General features: G+C 41.1%; 1 protein-coding gene across 1 annotated transcript in view; it reads left to right on the top strand.

Moving 5' to 3' along the window:
- The first annotated feature begins 1,852 nt into the window (after positions 1 to 1,852).
- Positions 1,853 to 20,626, top strand: part of akap9 (A kinase (PRKA) anchor protein 9) — a 73,149-nt gene continuing 54,375 nt past the window's right edge. Inside the window, exons 1-8 of the mRNA XM_034094695.1 lie at positions 1,853 to 2,056; positions 9,728 to 9,985; positions 15,088 to 15,132; positions 15,968 to 16,030; positions 17,595 to 17,735; positions 18,019 to 18,174; positions 18,331 to 18,465; positions 18,550 to 19,048. Coding sequence (XP_033950586.1) covers positions 2,009 to 2,056; positions 9,728 to 9,985; positions 15,088 to 15,132; positions 15,968 to 16,030; positions 17,595 to 17,735; positions 18,019 to 18,174; positions 18,331 to 18,465; positions 18,550 to 19,048 — 1,345 coding nt within the window. The 5' untranslated portion in view covers positions 1,853 to 2,008. The remainder of the gene's footprint in view (positions 2,057 to 9,727; positions 9,986 to 15,087; positions 15,133 to 15,967; positions 16,031 to 17,594; positions 17,736 to 18,018; positions 18,175 to 18,330; positions 18,466 to 18,549; positions 19,049 to 20,626) is intronic.

Below are 20,626 nucleotides of genomic sequence, written 5' to 3'. Positions count from 1 at the left end.
CTTTCCATACTCATCTGATTCCATTTTATTTCGAGTGTGCCTAGTTTCTCACTCCCTTTTGAGCCTCTTGTTATGTTTTTAATATTGAATAGATTTCTATCCTGATCCATTTGTTGTGGTCTACATTGGTAAAGTTGCTCGGGTAACTGCTGACACAGTACTCCTTCAGTAAATGAATAATTCAAAAACTGTTGAAGCTTTCAAATGCTCAGCGGTTCCTGCAGACGCTGTTGCACAAACAGTGAGTTTTAACAGCTGGTAAGAATGTCTAAAAGAAGATGGGTGGAATTCAAAATTTGCCAGACCATAAGCTGTTCGGCTCCTGTCAGCCGAAGACACAGAGCATCCTCTCCTGCTGCTGCTGCTGCTGCTGCCGCGGGTATGTTTGTAATGTTATTGGAGGACAGAGAAAGGTTTACATTTTTGTTTGTTTTAACCATAATTGAAACAAAAGGTGAGATGACAGGGACTTATACAATGGTACTATAGTTTAAATAACCTTTAACATTAACATTTGTTAAGTTGAAGACAAACATTGTGATTCTTAACAACTTGAGGTTGTTTTCACATTTTACAAATACACATACATTTCGCAAGCTGTTTACATTTGTGTGGTCCTATCCATCTAACATGAAAAAAATATCTCAAAGTTCTCTCCTTCAGAAGAAAATGTCATTGCACAATTCAATAACAAAGAATTAAAAAAAGAGAAGACAAGTGTATTTGTACACTAAGTGATTTATGTGTGCTTTACTTAAAATAAATAATACAATAACATTATACAATAATCAAACAAATGAGGAATTCACCAAAATAGGATCACAGTTCGTCCAAAATCCTGGTCCCTGACATCAGAATTGCTGCATATTAGGCTACTTATTTGTTCATCAATTCATGTAAACAGTTTTTATATGAAGCGAAATGACTTTAGTAATTATTGTAAAACTAAACATGTTTGTAGAACAAATACTGCTATATAAATTGTATTGATAATTATAACTATTCAGCCGATGAAGATCAGTTCTACATACATATTCTGTTAAATACTGAACATTTAGTCTTTTATCGCCTCCATCTGTCCTAGAAACATAAGCCAGTCTCTCATGTTACCTGTCCCATTCAGCCAATGAGGCTCACATGTTTCCTTTTTGAATGAGTATACGGCACTGTTGTTGTTAAATGTGCTCAGAATTACACAATCATGTGTCATTCTCTATCAACTTGAGTTGATTAAACAAGTTTTTTATACAACAAAAAAAACGCAGCTTTGAAATAAAAATATCTTGTCTTCAAAAAACAAACCTCTCAAATGGGACAGCTCTGCCTTTCCTCCCGTTACCATAGAAACTGAGCAGATGTTTTAAGCACTATTCAGACTGCATTAAAACATAAATATTCATGGTGAATATGTGGATATTAGAATACTTTATTTAGAGGACATTAAGAAGTTAAAAGGTTCTGAAAAATGAGTATTGCCTTTATAAATTCAGATTTCTTTCCGATCAAAACATGAGAAATAAAAAGTAAACATGACAAACAAATGGAGTTATGTGGTTTGTTAAATATGTTTTAGAAGTAAAAGTACACTATTTATCTCTGAATTGTAATGTAATATACTCAAGTAATTTAAAGTATGTGTCCCTCCCTCAAAATGTACTTGCTTAATTTACACGACTGATTAAAATGCTGCAAACACATTCACGCGTTGAGAACATGGTTGAGAATAGCACAAGTAATCGCGAGATTTCTGACAGCCCTGAAGGCAACACCATTGGTATGCCAGTGGGCGTGGCCGCACCTACACGACGTCATCATTGATGGGTCTCATGTTTACGTGGAAAACATGGCGGCGGACTACCAACAAGGATACAGCGCCTAGTAAATGCGACTGGAAGCGAGTTGGAAGCCAAAACGAGAGAACATTTTTAACTGTTAGCTTTTAGATTTACGTCGCTGGTATTTTGCATGAAGCAGTCTCCCTCTTGTTTCAGCCACAGGGACAGCGGTGATGGAGGACGAGGAGAGGCAAAAGAAGCTGGAGGCCGGCAAAGCAAAGGTTGGATTCTCAGTTTTTGGTGTCACTAGGACTGATATTACTCTGTAAAGTGATAACTTAATGTTGTCGACAACTTATTCCACTCACTGCTAGGTCTGTCAGCTGTTTACGGGCCCCCCTCCTCCCCTTGTTACCCCCCTCTCAGCTGTCAGTCCCACAAACATGCGCCCTGCTCTGACAGCCGCTGGCTCGCCGGGCTGTTAGCATGCTGCTAGCCTAACGTTACTTCACTGATTCATTGCACTTTTATGAACATGTAGGAGTGTATAGCAATGCTAGCTTGACAACACTAGCTGCCACATCGTTATCAAAGTCTTATAAATGCCTTAACTCCACCTGAAATGAGGCAGGCAGGCTGGTCTAACAGGATAAACAGGAGACATTTCCCCACTGGCTAGAGCAAACATTGTCCAGAGGTGTGCTTCAGTGGCTTTATCAATCAGACTCATCATTTAGGTCAGGAGGACAACCCCCACCCCCAGTTACTGATGTAAAACCGGGGTGCTACAACAGGATAATGCAGGGCTTTACATTTTGCCCTGTGGATTAATGTCCATTTCGTCTTTGATATTTTTGTGAATTAATGCTGTTTCATGTTGGAAATGAAAACAGTGTTACACTGCTCTGGCTGAGTTGTAAATACTCCCTTCTTGTAGCTTTACTGCTGATGTACTGTATGAAATGCAGCAGTGGTTATCTATATTTATTTTCTCAAGCATTTTCGGCATGAATTATGTCCATAGCATGCCTGCAAGGAGGTTACAATATATGACATGCTGCTCCACTTTGGGCATAACAAAATAATGTACACTATGACAATAAGAAAACCTTTAGACTTGTGTTTAAAATGGTGTTCATCGCTATTACTTATACACCACTTACTATATAATGTTGCTTCTTCTTTATATTTAAGTTTTTGTCTAGCTCTATCGACTTATACAAAGAGTTTGTAATGAATATAAGAATGACTTTTGTCAGGTAGACTTGAAATGCTACCCCATGTTGTGACACTGCAGGGAAACATCTAATACTATTTTTGGTTTCTTTTAGGTCACTCCAGGTTACATAGTGGAGCTGCTGCCCTGGCTTTTATGTTAGCACAGTGGGAGAGACCATGACAAACACCATCTCAGTGGCATTTTGTCTTATAAAAGGCCTCTCTGTACTGCAGGGGGTTTGCTGTTTTCCACAAACCGTACCATGTCACCATATGCGCTCACTTGCAAGGAGAAACATCACTCTGTATTTCGCGGAATAATACTTGTATAATGGTTGGCACCTGGTAGGGATATCCAGGACATTATTATTTGTTCTCAAAGTCCGGCTGGATCTTGTAAACTCGGATTAAGTCAAGGCTGATTTTTAGAATCAATCAGCAAGCAATGGGGAGTGTTTGAATAATGACATGACACTGCCCCTCTAAACTTCCACACCATTAAAAGGTAAATATTTCAACTATAGGTGGTTTTAGATGTAAAAATTAAACATTGAATCCAATACATGTAGCTGAAAATTAAGAGGAAGTAAGTATGAAATTGCTGCTATGATTCCCAAGTCTGACAATCAGAGGCAACGACTAGTGTCTTGGTAATGAGCTTCCTAGAACCAGGTGTAAGAAAGGCTTCATTTTAATGTCAGAGTGAAAGGAGAAATGTGGATCAATTATAACCCCTGGCCTCTACTTAGATTGACTTCCTTCCCAAGCACGTGCCTATTGAGTCAAACCAGACAATAAGCATTCATTGCAGGCTGATGTTTCAATTCATTAGCTGCAGATATATTGTTGTTGCTCTCACTTTTCTCTGTGGAAAGTGCATTACCAGCATAATAGATGTTCAGCTCCCTTCTCCAGTTACATGGCAGGTCTTTGAGTGTCTGCATTTTCTGACACAGCCGTGATAAGATCAAGATGGTGGAAGGATTTTGTGAAACTCACAGACTCACAGCCAGTTTATCAGTGACTTACCTCTTACTTTCTTTGCCAGACTCTGCAGAAGTTTGAGCTTGTGGAATGGAATGATGTAAATTGCCTGTATTTCAGCGTAGTTCCATTTGATCTGAAACGGATTAATCAAATGGACATGTTTTATTGTAATGGTGGTCTACAATTAAGCTTAAGGGGCTTCTTTAACTGTCAGATTGGTGTCTCCATTGAGGTGCCAGCCTATGTACTGCTCCAGCGTTTTCACAATAATACTGATTGGCTCACGGGGAGGACACGGCAGTGTTTTTAAATTTGGACCCAGCAATGCATGCATCATTCATGAAGGGCGACATGCATATTTGTTTCCCTGCTTCTCTCATGTGCCTTCTGGTCCTGCAATGAAAGTATGTTTGTAACTTTACAGGGCCTCTACCATCCTGACTGATGAGCTTGATTGGTCATTTGATGTGCCTTAGGGTTTTTCTGCAAATAAGGCATCATGGCAGTGGATATCTGATGAGTGCTGATTTAGCTCTTAACAACTAATGGTGATGCTTAAAATATTCCTGATGGATATTATGTCCAAACTAATATTAAATCCTTCAGCCTTGATTGGATTGTTTCAGCTAATAACCATACAGACCCTTTTAGAGAAATCAGTTGCCAAACTATACCACAGCCAATTAAAATAGTGTAGCCACAGCATTACAAGTAGGTTGTCCTGGGGTTCAAATATCCTAAAGGTCACGTTGATTAGGCAGCTAATGAGGTTTTGAGGACAGCAAAGGTGCAAGTTGAGCTGCTTAGCTTGGGCATAGTTAATCGTCCGGTGACTAATCATGTCCTGCAGACACGCACATGATACAAAGAGTTAACCACGCTCTTTTATCTTATTCATTTGTTGAATTAAAACTGGAACGGTTTCACCTTTAGGCCTCAGTCTTTATCATCCCAATATGTTTGGAGATATAACATTGAATGCTCTTGAAGCTCCTGTGGTGTCATGCAGTGCTGCATGCAAAGGGCTTGCCCAGTGATTAATTGAATGTGATCGTCTTAACAGCTGTTCGGTTTAATTGCTTCAACCGGGAACATGACTTAACCTAACTTCCCGTGCACTTTTGGAAACCCTTTTTATGTGAGAAGGAAGTCTCTTCCCCTCTTTTGATATTTTCAAAAACTTGTTTTTCACTTGAAATACGGCAAAATAGTCAGCAGAACTGATGCTGCAGTAGCACACCACAGCTGATTGAAATGTATACTAACTATACCAAGACATTAGTTAGGTTTCACTGTCTTTATAAGAGAAAAAGCTTTTCCAATAGGCATTCGTATCCGTATATATTCGATATAGCTCATTTAAAATCACAGTTTTGGTGGCATTTTAATTTAGTTACTTGTAAATCTTGGGACGTATGAATGATATTTGCAGTCTTTAAGTTTGATGTCTGGTTGAGGACTATAGTGTTAATGCCAATCTCGAAATTCATAATTGTCTGCTTAATAAACCCGACTACAGGTGTATAGGAATTTAGAAATGGTCCAACACATTACATTTCCTACATGGGGTCTAAGACTATATTTCATATGCAGAATGTGGCTCCTGCATGACATAGACTCCAACTGGTCTATCCTATAGTGACCATTGTGTGTTCACCTTTTGAGCTCTGTTTTCTGTTGCTCATTGGACAAGCAGCCATCACCAAAGACATTTCCATTCAGATATCTGCCCGCTGTTATTCTCTGCAGTGAGGAGGGAGACTGTGGCGGCGCTCATTAAGATGAGGATGCTGCATGAGAACATCATTCTCAGTGGAGGTTATAAGGATACTTGACTTTGATCCTGGCTTAGATTTGTTGACTGCTAAGGCACGTAGGGCTGTGACGGGTATTACAAATGTATTGCTTGTTGAGACAGGAACACGGGTGATTTGATGACCTGCAGAACCACATTTTATTGGTCACAGGCAATAAGCACATGCTCAGAGTCAGAATAAACACATTCAAATACCTTTACCTGCCGCTCAGTCGCAGTGTGAAGAGACTTTAGGGTAGGAGTTGTTCAGGTCATCACATTTCTTTGAGATATATACGCATATATAAACTAAAGCGAATTATAGCTTCTGTGTTTGAAGCCTCTTTATTGTTTAACAGCTGAACCCCCCCTGCTGCCCTCGCTGCGTCAGGTGACTTCAGTTGCTGTGGCTGCTTTGTTTTCAGGCCGGTTAGCTATTGTTAATTTCCAACCGGAATGTGTGTGTGTGTGTGTACATGTGTGTAAAGCACAGGATGGTTGCCTCCTGGTAGTTGGGTGTTGACTAACACACTGCTGCTGACAGCCTCATTAACACATGACTTTGCTGTGAGTGTCCTCCCCACTGCACTGCTGCATTTTAGTGCTGCTTCAGTATTATAGCCTCACTGCATGAATCCATTGACAGAAGACTACTACTGAATGACCAATTGGCAAATTACTCTTGTCAACAGTATGTTAAAGTGAAGCAATAGTTATTCTTTAGCTGTGTACTATAACTTTTTTATTTATTGATATTTAAAACAATTAAAATGAAGCAAATATTTCTTGGATGGCAAACACAGTTTATTTTGGTTAAATAAATCTAATATTTATAGATCTATCCTGCTCATTTATTTCAACTGTGTCCAATCTGGTCAATACACCCAGACATATACCACCCCAATATAATTATACATCATGTCTGAATATAAATTGTGTTGATCTCCAAATTAATATGTATCAGCTGAAAAACGACAAACACATAAACACTCACTTTGAATATTACATCTTAGTTTTGTTTAGCTCCACTCCAATTGCAATGAATTTAATCTCACCAAAAAAAGAAACATATTTACTGTATGTTGTTGTTGATGCTGTGAGTCATCTACTTTTACACATGGATTAAAAAAAAAAACCTGTGTGAAAAATGTTTTCAGACAGCAGATGGTGATACACCTACAGGCTCTCCTCCTGGATGGCGACGCAGCTCTGGTTCTCCATATGCTCCGCTCGGCCAGCCAAATAGGGCAGCCTGATATGATAAGCAGCTCAGTCAAAGGCTGGGTTTCCGGAGACTTCTCCAAAACTCAGGCTGTGTGTGTGTGTGTGTGTGTGTGTGTGTGTGTGTGTGTGTGTGTGTGTGTGTGTGTGTGTGTGTGTGTGTGTGTGTGTGTGTGTGTGTGTGTGTGTGTGTGTGTGTGTGTGTGTGTGTGTGTGTGTGTGTGTGTGTGTGTGTGTGTGTGTGGTGTGTGTGTGTGTGTGTGTGTGTGTGTGTGTGTGTGTGTGTGTGTGTGTGTGTGTGTGTGTGTGGTGTGTGTGTGTGTGTGTGTGTGTGTGTGTGTGTGTGTGTGTGTGTGTGTGTGTGTGTGTGTGTGTGTGTGTGTGTGTGTGTGTGTGTGTCCCTTTTAGCTTTCTAAGCTGTGTGCTGTAGGTAGGGGGACGGGACCACGACGCCCACTCTCAGCTCTGTCGTGTCCGCCTCTAACCTTTAGTGCAGCATCACCATACCAGAGCCGTCAAACAGTGCTCTCCTTTATGCTAATGTTTGCTGCTACAGGAGTGTGGTACAAAATCACTTCTTATGTAAGCCCTGTTCTCACTGTGTACAATGCGTTCTTATTTGCATTGTGCCTGAATGCTGAGAGGACAGTGTTGTCGCACATGACTGAAATGACAAACTGACATTTAAGGATCTGTGATATGACCATATATACTTTGAAACAATATGTTATTAACTACTGTCAGAAATGTTACTGTACAATTAAACTTGACTGAGTGTGAATATATTTAATGGATATGTAGGTGTGTTGCAAATCAAATTTAAAATCAAAGCAAATATATTTAAATATACATTTTGCATCAATCGTATAAAGTTTCTTCATTTTTAAGTAATAGAGTAACTGCATGAAAGTTCATTCTTGGTGTAGGGCTGCTCAATTAATCATATTTTAATCGCGATTATGGCTTGCAACGATTACGAAAACAACGTAATCGAAATAAAACGATTATTTTTTTTTAAATTTATTTAAATAATCAACTGTTAAAAACATACTGTTCAAAAAAAATTCTCCAATAAATTGATGTTTTCAAAGTAAATGGATAATCATTTTTAATAATCGTGATATCGATTATTGACCCAAATAATCGAGATTAAGATTTTTGCAATAATCGAGCAGCCCTATCTTGGCGTTTGAAAAATGAGTCTAAAGACAAAACATAAGCACTTCCAAAAATAGTGCCAAACCCATATGTTAAAGTGCATTTAGGGTAATTATTCCTGTCATGGGGTTCTTTGCCATTTCCAGGACAGGTGAGCATGCATTAGCACGGTATCCGTGGCAACAGTCTGTGTATATCTATGGCAATCCTTGTAACACCTGTGCTGCGACACCTGCAGCCCGGCTGTGAGCTGTCGCTGGAACTCATACATAATACATGTCAGTAGTTGGAACAAACTGTGTTTCTAGTAACATTTGCTGCTTTTGTTTTCAGTACAAAATGAATTTGTGTGAAAGAAAGGGAGAAATAATGAATAGTTAGATATTAGATCTGTTTGCTCCTACGCTTAAAAACTGTTTTAAAAGTATTTTCTTAAGATAAAAAGTGAAATGGAGAATATGAAAGCTAATAACAATGGATAATAAAATACCTTTATGTTTTGGATTAGGGCCAGAAAACATGGAACTGTTGCTGCATTAAATGGTTGTTCAAATGACATAACATGAATTGAAATTGTGTCTGTAGTTGATTATTCATTTTTAAGCTCAAAAACTAAAGTTATCATCTTTCATCGTCCAGAATGCAAAAAGATTATTTTTGGATTATTCTTTTTTATTATCTGCCACAAATGATTACACATAGGTTCTGCTGGGGTTCAAATAGACTACAGGTTTTTTTGAGGTGTTGAGGACAGCACAGGTAGGAGTTGATCTGCTTAGCTTGGCCTGAATGGTTAATCGTTTCGGTGACTCATCATGTCTGTGCCCTGCTCAGCTCTGCATGGGACAGACTGGACCACAGGGGCTCTTTTATCTTACCAATTGGCTTAATTGAGACAGGAGGGTCTGCCTTATAGTCTGCCGTTTTAGTCTTTGTTCATATGTATACATATCTAACATTCAATGATTTTGAAACTTTTGTAATCTCCTGCTGTGCTGCTTGTTCCGAATTAAATTGATATAAAGTGGAGATCTTGAACCAACACAAATTATGAACATAAGCAATTCAAACAAAACGAGAGAGATGACATAATGTGTTAGTTCCGATCATTGACATAGTTTGGAAATGTAATCCCACTAGTCAGGATTAGCACCTGGCAGAGCAAGAGGCATGTGTCGGGTGATACAGACTCAGGGAGGGAGGACTCATTTTCAGCGGGGGGAGACGTATTTTTGGGACACATAATGCAGCACTTTCACTTGAGCAATCTGTGCCGACTCGGAGTAGGTTTATTTGTTCTTTTTCTATATTTTCTTTATTAAGTTTGTAGATAGTTTGTGGGAGGCTAACAACGTTGTGAATCAGGCTAAAGCAGGAGGTTATGCTCTAAAGCTTTAGCATTAAGGTCAGGTAAACAAAGATCTGAGAACAGGCTCCAGCCCGAGATGTAGACGAGAATAACCCTTCCAAGAAGTGTTATAGAACACGTTTTTACTTACTTTACCTCCAAGGAGAAGCTGAAAATGCCATTTGTTATTCTTTAACACCGTCTGTTTCTCTCTTCCCTCTCCAGTTGGCTGAGTATCGGCAGAGAAAAGCTCACGCGGACTCCCAGAAGCATCAGAAAAAGAAAAAGAAAAAGAAAGCTGCAGAGGACTCTGAGGGGGACTCTCAGGGACGAGTGGACGGCGAGCCGGATCAGTCTGTGGGAGGAGAAGGACGAGATGCATCACAAGAAGGGAATGAAGAGCCCCCCACCAACGAGTTTACCTTCGCCAGGACGCTACGGAGCGGAGAGACGGTCAAACATAACCAGACCTACACCATAGAGGTACACGCCTTCATTTATTACAGTTTTACAGTCCCCTTTATTTCTTTCAATGCACAAGAAAAACACAAAATAAGGTAAAGGTGCAAAAACGAATATATGAGAAAACATTTGAACATTTCCTGAAGGGCATTTTGACATATTGAAATAGTTACTTTTGTTCATTGACTAATCCAAACCCCAAACATTTTTTTATTTACTATCAAAGAACACTCAGAAACCCAGTGAACGTTTACTTTTGGGAAGTTGAAACCAATACATTTGTTTTGGAATTGTTGCTTAAAATATGACAAAATATTTGGCAATTCATTTTCTGTTGATTGAGTTATCAAATAATTGACTGATAGTTTAACTTCAAATACATTTTCAATGCTTGAATGTAATCATAAAATGTTGTAATGCATGAAATGGGAAGGTGAAACATGTGTTAATTTATTTTGAGATGAGATTATGAGATTATAGTTACCTAAAATGCTCAAACAAGTTAGCCTTCAATCATCAAACTAAGAACACTGTTTGCATCCTGAATGATACTTTCATTCTTGGTGCTGACGTCTTAAAGTGTCCAAAGTAATCTACTGGTCTAACATATTGTAAAACACATCTTCTAACAATGTTTATTTTATGGAATGAATTATAAAATGATCAGCATTCATTTTTAATGCTAATTAAAACAAATCAAGTAACCAAAAATATATGGATTCACGTCAGAAGAAGATCCCTGCTAAGACTCTGGTGTTTCAAATGTGAAGGTTCTCTGTCTGTGTGCTTTGAAACAGCACGAGCCTATTTCTCTCAGTCACAAACAATTTCACAAAATATGAATAATGTTTATTCATGAATCTGTCATTCATTGTCTCCAGTGAAAGGACACATTTGAAGCCTATTTAAACATGAGCGTTCCTCAGAATGCATTTCCTCTGTCTCTAATGCTGCACCCTGATGTAGTCTGTGCTCCTCCTGCAGCCTGATGTAGTCTGTGCTCCTCCTGCAGTCTGATGTAGTCTGTGCTCCTCCTGCAGCCTGATGTAGTCTGTGCTCCTCCTGCAGCCTGATGTAGTCTGTGCTCCTCCTGCAGCCTGATGTAGTCTGTGCTCCTCCTGCAGTCTGATGTAGTCTGTGCTCCTCCTGCAGTCTGATGTAGTCTGTGCTCCTCCTGCAGCCTGATGTAGTCTGTGCTCCTCCTGCAGCCTGATGTAGTCTGTGCTCCTCCTGCAGCCTGATGTAGTCTGTGCTCCTCCTGCAGTCTGATGTAGTCTGTGCTCCTCCTGCAGTCTGATGTAGTCTGTGCTCCTCCTGCAGCCTGATGTAGTCTGTGCTCCTCCTGCAGCCTGATGTAGTCTGTGCTCCTCCTGCAGCCTGATGTAGTCTGTGCTCCTCCTGCAGTCTGATGTAGTCTGTGCTCCTCCTGCAGTCTGATGTAGTTTGTGCTCCTCCTGCAGCCTGATGTAGTCTGTGCTCCTCCTGCACCCTGCAGTCTGATGTAGTCTGTGCTCCTCCTGCACCCTGCAGTCTGATGTAGTCTGTGCTCCTCCTGCAGCCTGATGTAGTCTGTGCTCCTCCTGCAGCCTGATGTAGTCTGTGCTCCTCCTGCAGCCTGATGTAGTCTGTGCTCCTCCTGCAGCCTGATGTAGTCTGTGCTCCACCCTGCACCCTGATGTAGTCTGTGCTCCTCCTGCAGTCTGATGTAGTCTGTGCTCCTCCTGCAGTCTGATGTAGTCTGTGCTCCTCCTGCAGTCTGATGTAGTCTGTGCTCCTCCTGCACCCTGCAGTCTGATGTAGTCTGTGCTCCTCCTGCACCCTGCAGTCTGATGTAGTCTGTGCTCCTCCTGCACCCTGATGTAGTCTGTGCTCCTCCTGCACCCTGATGTAGTCTGTGCTCCTCCTGCAGTATGATGTAGTCTGTGCTCCTCCTGCACCCTGATGTAGTCTGTGCTCCTCCTGCACCCTGCAGTCTGATGTAGTCTGTGCTCCTCCTGCACCCTGATTTAGTCTGTGCTCCTCCTGCACCCTGATGTAGTCTGTGCTCCTCCTGCACCCTGCAGTCTGATGTAGTCTGTGCTCCTCCTGCAGTATGATGTAGTCTGTGCTCCTCCTGCACCCTGCAGTCTGATGTAGTCTGTGCTCCTCCTTCACCCTGCAGTCTGATGTAGTCTGTGCTCCTCCTGCACCCTGATGTAGTCTGATGTAGTCTGTGCTCCTCCTGCACCCTGATGTAGTCTGTGTTCCTCCTGCACACTGATGTAGTCTGATGTAGTCTATGCTCCTCCTGCACCCTGCAGCCTGATGCAGTCTGTGCTCCTCCTGCACCCTGATGCAGTCTGTGCTCCTCCTGCACCCTGCAGCCTGATGTAGTCTGTGCTCCTCCTGCACCCTGATGTAGTCTGTGCTCCTCCTGCACCCTGCACCCTGATGCAGTCTGTGCTCCTCCTGCACCCTGCAGCCTGATGCAGTCTGTGCTCCTCCTGCACCCTGCAGCCTGATGCAGTCTGTGCTCCTCCTGCACCCTGATGCAGTCTGTGCTCCTCCTGCACCCTGCACCCTGATGCAGTCTGTGCTCCTCCTGCACCCTGATGCAGTCTGTGCTCCTCCTGCACCCTGCAGTCTGATGTAGTCTGTGCTCCTCCTGCACCCTGCACCCTGATGCAGTCTGTGCTCCTCCTGCACCAAGAAAGCCTTTCAACACAAGGCATCTGAAGGCTTTAGTCATCATTAACATGCACTGACTGCAAAAGAGCCTATGAGAGAAAACACAAGCAGTGATAGATCTTTGTTAAAATGATCATCGTCCTCTCCAGAGTTTTGTTTGTCTCCTGGAGCCAAATGAGCCGCTGTAGCTGTCATGACAACCGGTCCCACTGAGAGCACCGGGCAGCGATGTAGGAATTTAGGCTGGAAAATGAATTGTTTCCTAATTTCTTCAGAATTGTATAATTCAGTGTTTTCTTTAATGCAAAGATTCAGCTGGAGATGTCTTGCTTTTCTGAGTCACACAGCTTAACTCGAAAACCAACATTTAAAAGTAACTAATGAATGAGACCTTTACCACTTTATAGAAAGAACATTTCTAAATGACAGTTTTTGTAATCAAGCACACACAAGAATAACATTTCCAATAGCAAAACCATAATTCATTAATAATTACTTTGCTTTTAATTGAGCCCTTAGCTTAATTTCCCTTTAATGAATAAAGAATTACAGATTTACTTAATTATTATTTGTTTAGCAGCAAGATTTTTATAAAATGATTGGTAATAATGATTTCTCATACTGTAATTAGACTAAAATGCACAAAGCAATCTTATAACTGAGAGCCTGCATTTCGTATTTGAAACTTTGTATCCCAACAGTATAGATTGGACTTTTCAACGTGTTAAATACTTTTTCTGCAGCATGCATCTGGTTTAATTTGTCAATGATACATTTTGCCTGGAGGAGGCTTCATACTTTATTATATGATGTTTAACAACAGCACTTGATGATTAAAACTCGACTACTGTGCTGAGAGACAAGATTTCCCTATGGAATAATTTATATTTAAAATGTTGGTGCAGTGCTGACTTGTTGTTCTGAAGGTTGAACTTTTAAACTTCTTAGTTTTTTGTTTGCTTAATACACTACAGACCAGTACTTTCATCAGGCATGCTGTTTAAAACTTTAAAGGGATGACATTTTATGTTGAGGCTTCTACAAATTCATTAAATATCCACAAATGCTACCGTGTCTCATGCAAGCCAAGCCCACTTTCATGGTCAGTCAGTTTAATATTCTTTGTCGACATCGAAAGCTTTTAGGAGCATAGTTATTATTTGGTCTGTAAGCTTTACAAACATACCTGACCTTATAACCTGCAACACATGTCATTCAGTAGTCTCAACAATGGGTCTGATAAATAAATATTTAATGGAAAATAAGCTATTAAGAAACAGTTTAGAAAAAAATGTGCACATATCTGAGGGCTCTTACACTTTTCCCTCTCAATCTCTTTTATCACCGCTGTGCAGCCGCTCTGGACCCGCTGTACACTTGATGCGGTACATGCCCACTAAACTTCCAGTTGCCATGGAAACAAACAATTGCCTTTAAACAGGATGAGATGCGTCGGCCTGCGTGACCAATTCCTGTGGCCTTGCAACACTTTTTCTACAGACCTTAAGGTTAATTTAATGTATTAATGATGTGTTGCACAGAACGTTTTTTTTACCTTGGAATCGACCCACAATCCTCTCTGTTATACAAAGCTGTGGAACATAGAGCACTGAGATGTATTGTGTAACACTAACAACGTAACAGACTGAGCCATACAGTACACACAGTGAAATGCTCTATGCCTTTTTACATTGTTCTGATCCCAGACTAACAGGTTCAAGGTTTGTCAGTGACGCTGCTTTCTGTTAGTAGGAAGCGGTTGCTGTGGAAACATAACAACCGTCTTTCACAGCTCAAGTAATTACAAATATAAGTGTGCTGAGTGTTGAATCATAGAGAATGCCTTAGACAGCGGCAAGGAAACTTCTCGCTCTCGTTCAATGAGGTTTTGACATTGTGTTCACGTGTTCTGTTCTCCGTGCACGTTTTCTCTACGATCTCTATCAATTCCAAGTAAAACTCTCCCCTTCTCCGCTCGTGGACCACAAACCGTTTAAATGTATGACCCTTGAATTAACCCGAACATAGAGTTGAATAGTGGCCGTCATTACTCAGTGGGAGTGAGAAAGGAGCTGTGTGATGGAAGGAGGTTAGGCCCATATGTTAATGCTGAGTGCCCACAGAAATAGGACATCAGGCAGTGTTTATCAAACTGTTCAGATTTAACATTTTATCATGTGCGTTTTGTGGAAGATTTCTTGAAACTGTAATCACTACATAGTCCGGTTTTAATTTCACAATAAAAGATTACACATATTTAAAATGTTTACTGTTTATTTGACTTTGTTTATGCTCAATTGTGATGCTTTGTCTGTCATGTACTACTACTGTATTTCCTGTGAACAGATTGAAATCACTTTTACGTGGCTCATATTTTATTATTTTATTCAACATTTATCATTACTATTTTTTTTAATTCAGTACTGATTATATTGTCTTTATCTCCTCTGTTGCAGCCGGAGAGTGAAGTGTCCACGACGGCCGAAGATTATTCCTCAGAGGTGAGAGGACCGTTCTGAAAAAATGTATCATCATATCGTGAGACAAACCCCCCCCCCTCTTAACTTCAAATTAGGGCTGAGGGACCATTTGATATGATATTTTAGTGTCTTTTTAAGGTTAAAAAGACACTAAGATATCATATCAAAAGGAGGTCCTTCACAATACCTTATCTCCCATTCCTACAATCGATGTTTTTTTACCATGCCAAGTTTACATCAATGCAACTTGTATATTGAAGCATCTTTTAGAAGGGCTTCTGGAGATCCATATTTAACTACCAGAGGATGCTTTTGTTGATTTTATGAAAGTAAATATTTGTACAGTTTATTAGCCAGGTAGACCTTTGTTGAATACTGAAGTCTTCCAGTACACATCCACACATTCAGACTACTAGCTAGGTTACAACATATCCCATGCTGGTATGCCTTCACAGAAATCCAACCACAGACCCAGCCACTTATTTTCCAGAAAATAGGTGAAACGTTTTCCCTTCTGCACTTTGAGTTGAATTTTTTATATCAAATCTGATACATAAATGATAAATGATTATTATCAGTCAAATGGAGGATATTCATTCTTGTAAAAATGTGACTTCTATTAACTATCGTCAACAAGGAACATCTGTTATCTAAAACTAAACACAGAAAACTCTGAATCCTTAAAAGGTTGATTTTAAAGGTGATTTTAAAACCAACATTTCAAAACATTTGCCCAAAAAACGAATCACCAGACTTTAGCAGTACTAATCTACCCAATTAAGACCTTGGAAACAATGTGGACTTTCCGTCACAGCTCCTATATCTTAGTTTGTCTGACAGCGTTGTGAATTAACAGGTGAATGGGTGCCATGAGGAGATGACAGAGAGCCTAATGATGCCTTCGAAGGATTTTGTCTGGGTACAGTAATCTGATCAAGCAGCTCTTTTGGCTCGGCTTTCGGCTGCTGGACGTAACTGTCTGTTTGCTTACACTTTAGTCCTCTGCAAGATTTCCTATAACCCACTAACCAAGCCTGTTTAATGCTGTACTCACTCGACCATAACCTTATGTGTGATAGGAATCTGAAAGCTGTATCGTAGGGAAGAGAAGTACAAATCTTCCTATGTTATCAATGACCATTTTGAAAGCACTAATGGCTGAGCAGTTTAGGATCGAAGAGGGCAGTGTGACATTTTAGAAGTGTCAATTATTAGTGAAAACTGGAGGACAGTCCTCCGGGAGAAATGGAAGAAGAAGAGATGAAAAGAGGACTGTGAAGAGTTTGAAGGAGAGAGCACATGGGGGGGCTTATACAGAGCTGCTCTCTTTAGATACACTGAGGTGAAACTTGAACAGGGGAGGGACACCAAGGAGGTGCTAATCAATAAAGGTGGGATAGCTGGGGAGCAAAATGACATGCCAGCTGCGGTTTGAATTACACTGACATGTTAAGAGAGATAATAATGCCAGAAGTTATTTATAAACTGAACTATTCTTATAGTATAAAAGTGTTACCATAACTTAATGTTTCATTGAAATATGCAAAATGAAACCCATATTGATCCAATCTTTAGGAACAATTGACTGTCTTAGTGAGGATTTTGACTTGTGTGTTTTGCTATGAATAATCTATAATACAATCCAAATACTCTCTGTATGAGGGCTGCAGCATTTATCTCTATTGTTGCATATTCTATCACATATTGTGAATTGTATATATTCGATAAGCTTAGTGTTTCTTGACTGTCCCTAAAGACACCGTCTCAAACATGAAGTCCATCATCACAGGACTACAGTTTCCCTTGATGTTTAGCCACACAAGTGTTCTGTGTTAAGGCTGATCAAGTCACCCTAACTTTTGGTACTGCTGCATGAATTAGCTTTTCTTGCCTTCAAGAAGGTCTCTGTCTGAAAGCTCACTTAAAAACATATTATATATACAGTGCAAATGTATTTCATATTTTTCATTACGTCCGATAGTCTGTAGCTCCAACACCAAAACAGCCAAACCTGATACCAGGTGAGCGGCGCTGTTTTTCATCCTCAAAATTATTCAAATTGAATCACATGGTGTGGGATGAGACATTTAAATACTGCTTAAATGAGAAGTATTCAGCACCTAATGCCTTTCGATCTTAAATTGAAAGTGTGATAACTTTGCTAAACCTACGACATCTCTTGTTTTTTTAAACAGTATAATGTGCCATTTCAGATATTTAGTTGAATTGTTTTTCTTGCAGGCCTTAACTCACGCTTACAGTACTAACAAAGACTTTGCCTAAACTGCCTTGGGTTATTGGAGATGCATTTTGACCAGTATCTGTAAAGCAGTCCTTAGCAGAGAAAACCATTAACACATGTATTGCACTTTCATGTGGCTCTGGTAACTAACTGCTGTTGCTTTACGGTGGCGAATAATTGCTAAGCTCATTCCTAATGGCTTTACCAAAACCCTGTAAAAAGAGCACATTCTCCTACTCAGGAGGAGGTGGAGCCTCTGCGACAGGTGACAAAGGGAGGACCGATGGAAGAGGAACTAGCCGCAAAGACCCAGGCAGTGGAGGAGCTGAGTCGAGAGCTTGAAGATATCAGATCTGCCTTTGGCACAGAGGGAATACAGCAGGTACATTCATTACCCGTCGTTGTTGTTGTGAAAATCACCGAGTGTTTTCACACAAACACATCTTGCATTTGGTTTTGAATAACAAATGGTCACCTGTCATCCATTTCCAATTATTTGTCATACTGCAATTCCATCTGTAGCTCTCACTGTCTACAATGAAATGACGGGCTCTCCATCAGAAAGCCCGGAAGGTTCTTTCTGATGCTTAATCCTTTCTCTGCTCGGTAGCATCGTGAAAGCTGTCTGTAAAGTGATTTTACTTAGTTTCATTTTACCTTTCTAGCTTCAGGACTTTGAGGCGGCTCTGAAGCAGCGAGACGGCATCATCACGCAGCTCACAGCTAACCTCCAGCAGGCTCGTGAGGAGAAAGACGAGACCATGAAAGAATTCCTGGAACTGACGGAGCAAAGCCAAAAACTACATATTCAGTTCCAGCAGGTGGGAATGTTTTAAGTATAAACTACTATGTTATATTAGCTATTCAGTCCTATATTCCCTAGCCACTACAAGTCATTACACTATTATTATTTTTGTTCTACTCCTTGTAGTCCATGTTTTAATTAAAAAACACATTTGTTTATGGGAAAATCTCAGCTTCAGGCGGGTGAGACTCTGAGGAACACGAGCCACAGCAGCACAGCAGCTGATCTTCTGCAGGCCAGGCAGCAGCTCATGCAATACCAGCCACAGCTGGAGGAGCTCCAGCTCAAACTCAGTGAGATGGAGACGGTAAGAGGCCTAATGTGAATCCAAGCTGTTGCACAGTATGTTCTCCAGGTTGCCCCTGCTTACATGAGAATTGTTTCTTTGCAGTTGGGGAGAAGATCAGAAGAATCATTCATACAAAGGATAAATGAAAAGGACCTGCTTATTGCTGAACAAGACAAAGTTATTACGAGTCAGGAGCAGTCGCTGACAGAGAAAAGGACGGTAGAGACGTGTTTTGCTCAAACACTGAAAGAGAAAAATGAATTAACTGCAATAATCACAGAGCAGGAGCGGTCACTGACCCTGCTCAGAGAGGAACTTGTTCATGTGGCACGGACTACTGATGACAATATTATAGGCCCTTCAGAGAAAGACCTGATCATAGCAGAGCACGAGCGAGTCATTTCAGAACGCGACTACTCTCTCACCCAGCTCGAGGATGAGCTCGAGTCCTCTGAAAAACATCTGTGTGACCTCAAACAGCGAATGGCTGCAAAAGAGGCAGAGTTTGAAGGATGCATGGATGAGTCGGAGAACAACAAGGCAGGCCTAGAAAGCTGTAAAAGCGAAATGGAGAGATGTAAATTAGAATGGGAGAAAGACCGTGTGGAGTTAGAAAGCTGTAAAAGCGAAATGGAGAGATGTAAGTTAGAATGGGAGAAAGACCGTGTGGAGTTAGAAAGCTGTAAAAGCGAAATGGAGAGATGTAAGTTAGAATGGGAGAAAGACCGTGTGGAGTTAGAAAGCTGTAAAAGCGAAATGGAGAGATGTAAATTAGAATGGGAGAAAGACCGTGTGGAGTTAGAAAGCTGTAAGGGTGAACTTGCAACCTCCAGACAGAAAGAGCGAATGTCATCTAATGAAATCATGCAGCTCATGGGCACAGTGGAAGATCTGCAGAAGCGTAATCACCAAGGTAGCCTGTCGGAGGGCGACACAATCCAACAAATGCAGGAAGAGAATGCGAGGAACCTCGAAATCCTCAGGGCAGAGCTGGATGAGATGTACGGCGAGCAAATAGTCCAGATGAAGCAGGCGGTTAATTTGCAGCATGCAGCGAAAGTGGAGCAAATGGTCGAGCGACATCGCGCTGAGCTCGAGCTGCTGAAATCTCAACAGCTGTCTCAAAGCTCCACTGTTAGCATTGAGGTGGAAACACTCAATGCTAAGACTAGTGAGCTTCAAAAGACATTACAGCAATCCCAAGCAATGCAAGACAACGTCAGACATGAGCTAAGCCGAGTCACCCAAGAGAAGCTCAACCTGCAGGCCAAGGTGGAGGGTCTCCTCCTAGATCTACGTGCTGCTAAAGAACAAGTGGAGCAGGTCTCCAAAAGCCTTATCTCTCAGGAAAGCCATCAAGGTGAACTGCAGCGCCTCCAGGAACAAATCGACAATCTTAACAGCGAACTGGATGCTGCTCAGGAAGCGGCTGAGGAGGCAGAAATAAAACATGAATCGGAAACAACCAATTACAAAATCAAGTTGGATATGCTGGAGAGAGAGAAAGATGCTGTGCTGGACCGCATGGCCCAGTCACAGGAGTCAGAGCTGGAGCGACTGAGGACTCAGCTTCTGTTCAGCCATGAGGAAGAGCTCACCACGCTTAAGGAGGATTTGCAAAGGGAGGGCTTCCTAAACACGGAGAACCTTCTCAACGAAGCTGCTATCAAACACGAGAAAGCTCTGGAGGACCTGCGCAAGGGTTATGAAGAAGAACTGCATCTGTTACGAAGAGAGAGGTCAAGTTTTTGCCACAGAGCGGGATGAGCTTTTCCACCAAATCCTTGGACTGAAGGAAGATCTGAAGATGGCTTTGCACAGCTCCAAAGCAGACAAGCTTGTCCAGCAGCTCCAAGAACTTCAGGTAGAGATCGAGGAGCTGAGAAAGGGAGGAGAAGAACGAGTTCGTATGGGAAATGAAATTCAGTCATTGCTAAAGAAAACGGAGCTGCTTGAAAACCAAACGAGAGAAAAGGAACGTTGTTGGGAAAACAAATGGAAGATCAGGAATCGGAAAAAGAGGACTTTGACAGAATCTAATCACACTTTGAAAGAAGAGTTGGACTCCAAACATCTGACAATGGAGACACTCACAGCAGAGAATAATCAAAGACGGCAACAAGTAGTTCAGTTTACTGAGGAAATTGATAAACAGAGGACTACTTTCTCTTTCGCCGAG

The sequence above is a fragment of the Pseudochaenichthys georgianus genome, chromosome 11 (assembly GCF_902827115.2).
Source record: "Pseudochaenichthys georgianus chromosome 11, fPseGeo1.2, whole genome shotgun sequence".
In the NCBI taxonomy this organism is placed as follows: Eukaryota; Metazoa; Chordata; class Actinopteri; order Perciformes; family Channichthyidae; genus Pseudochaenichthys; species Pseudochaenichthys georgianus.
The sequence above is the reverse complement of the archived record's forward strand: the minus strand, read 5'-3'. Positions and strand labels throughout refer to the sequence as shown.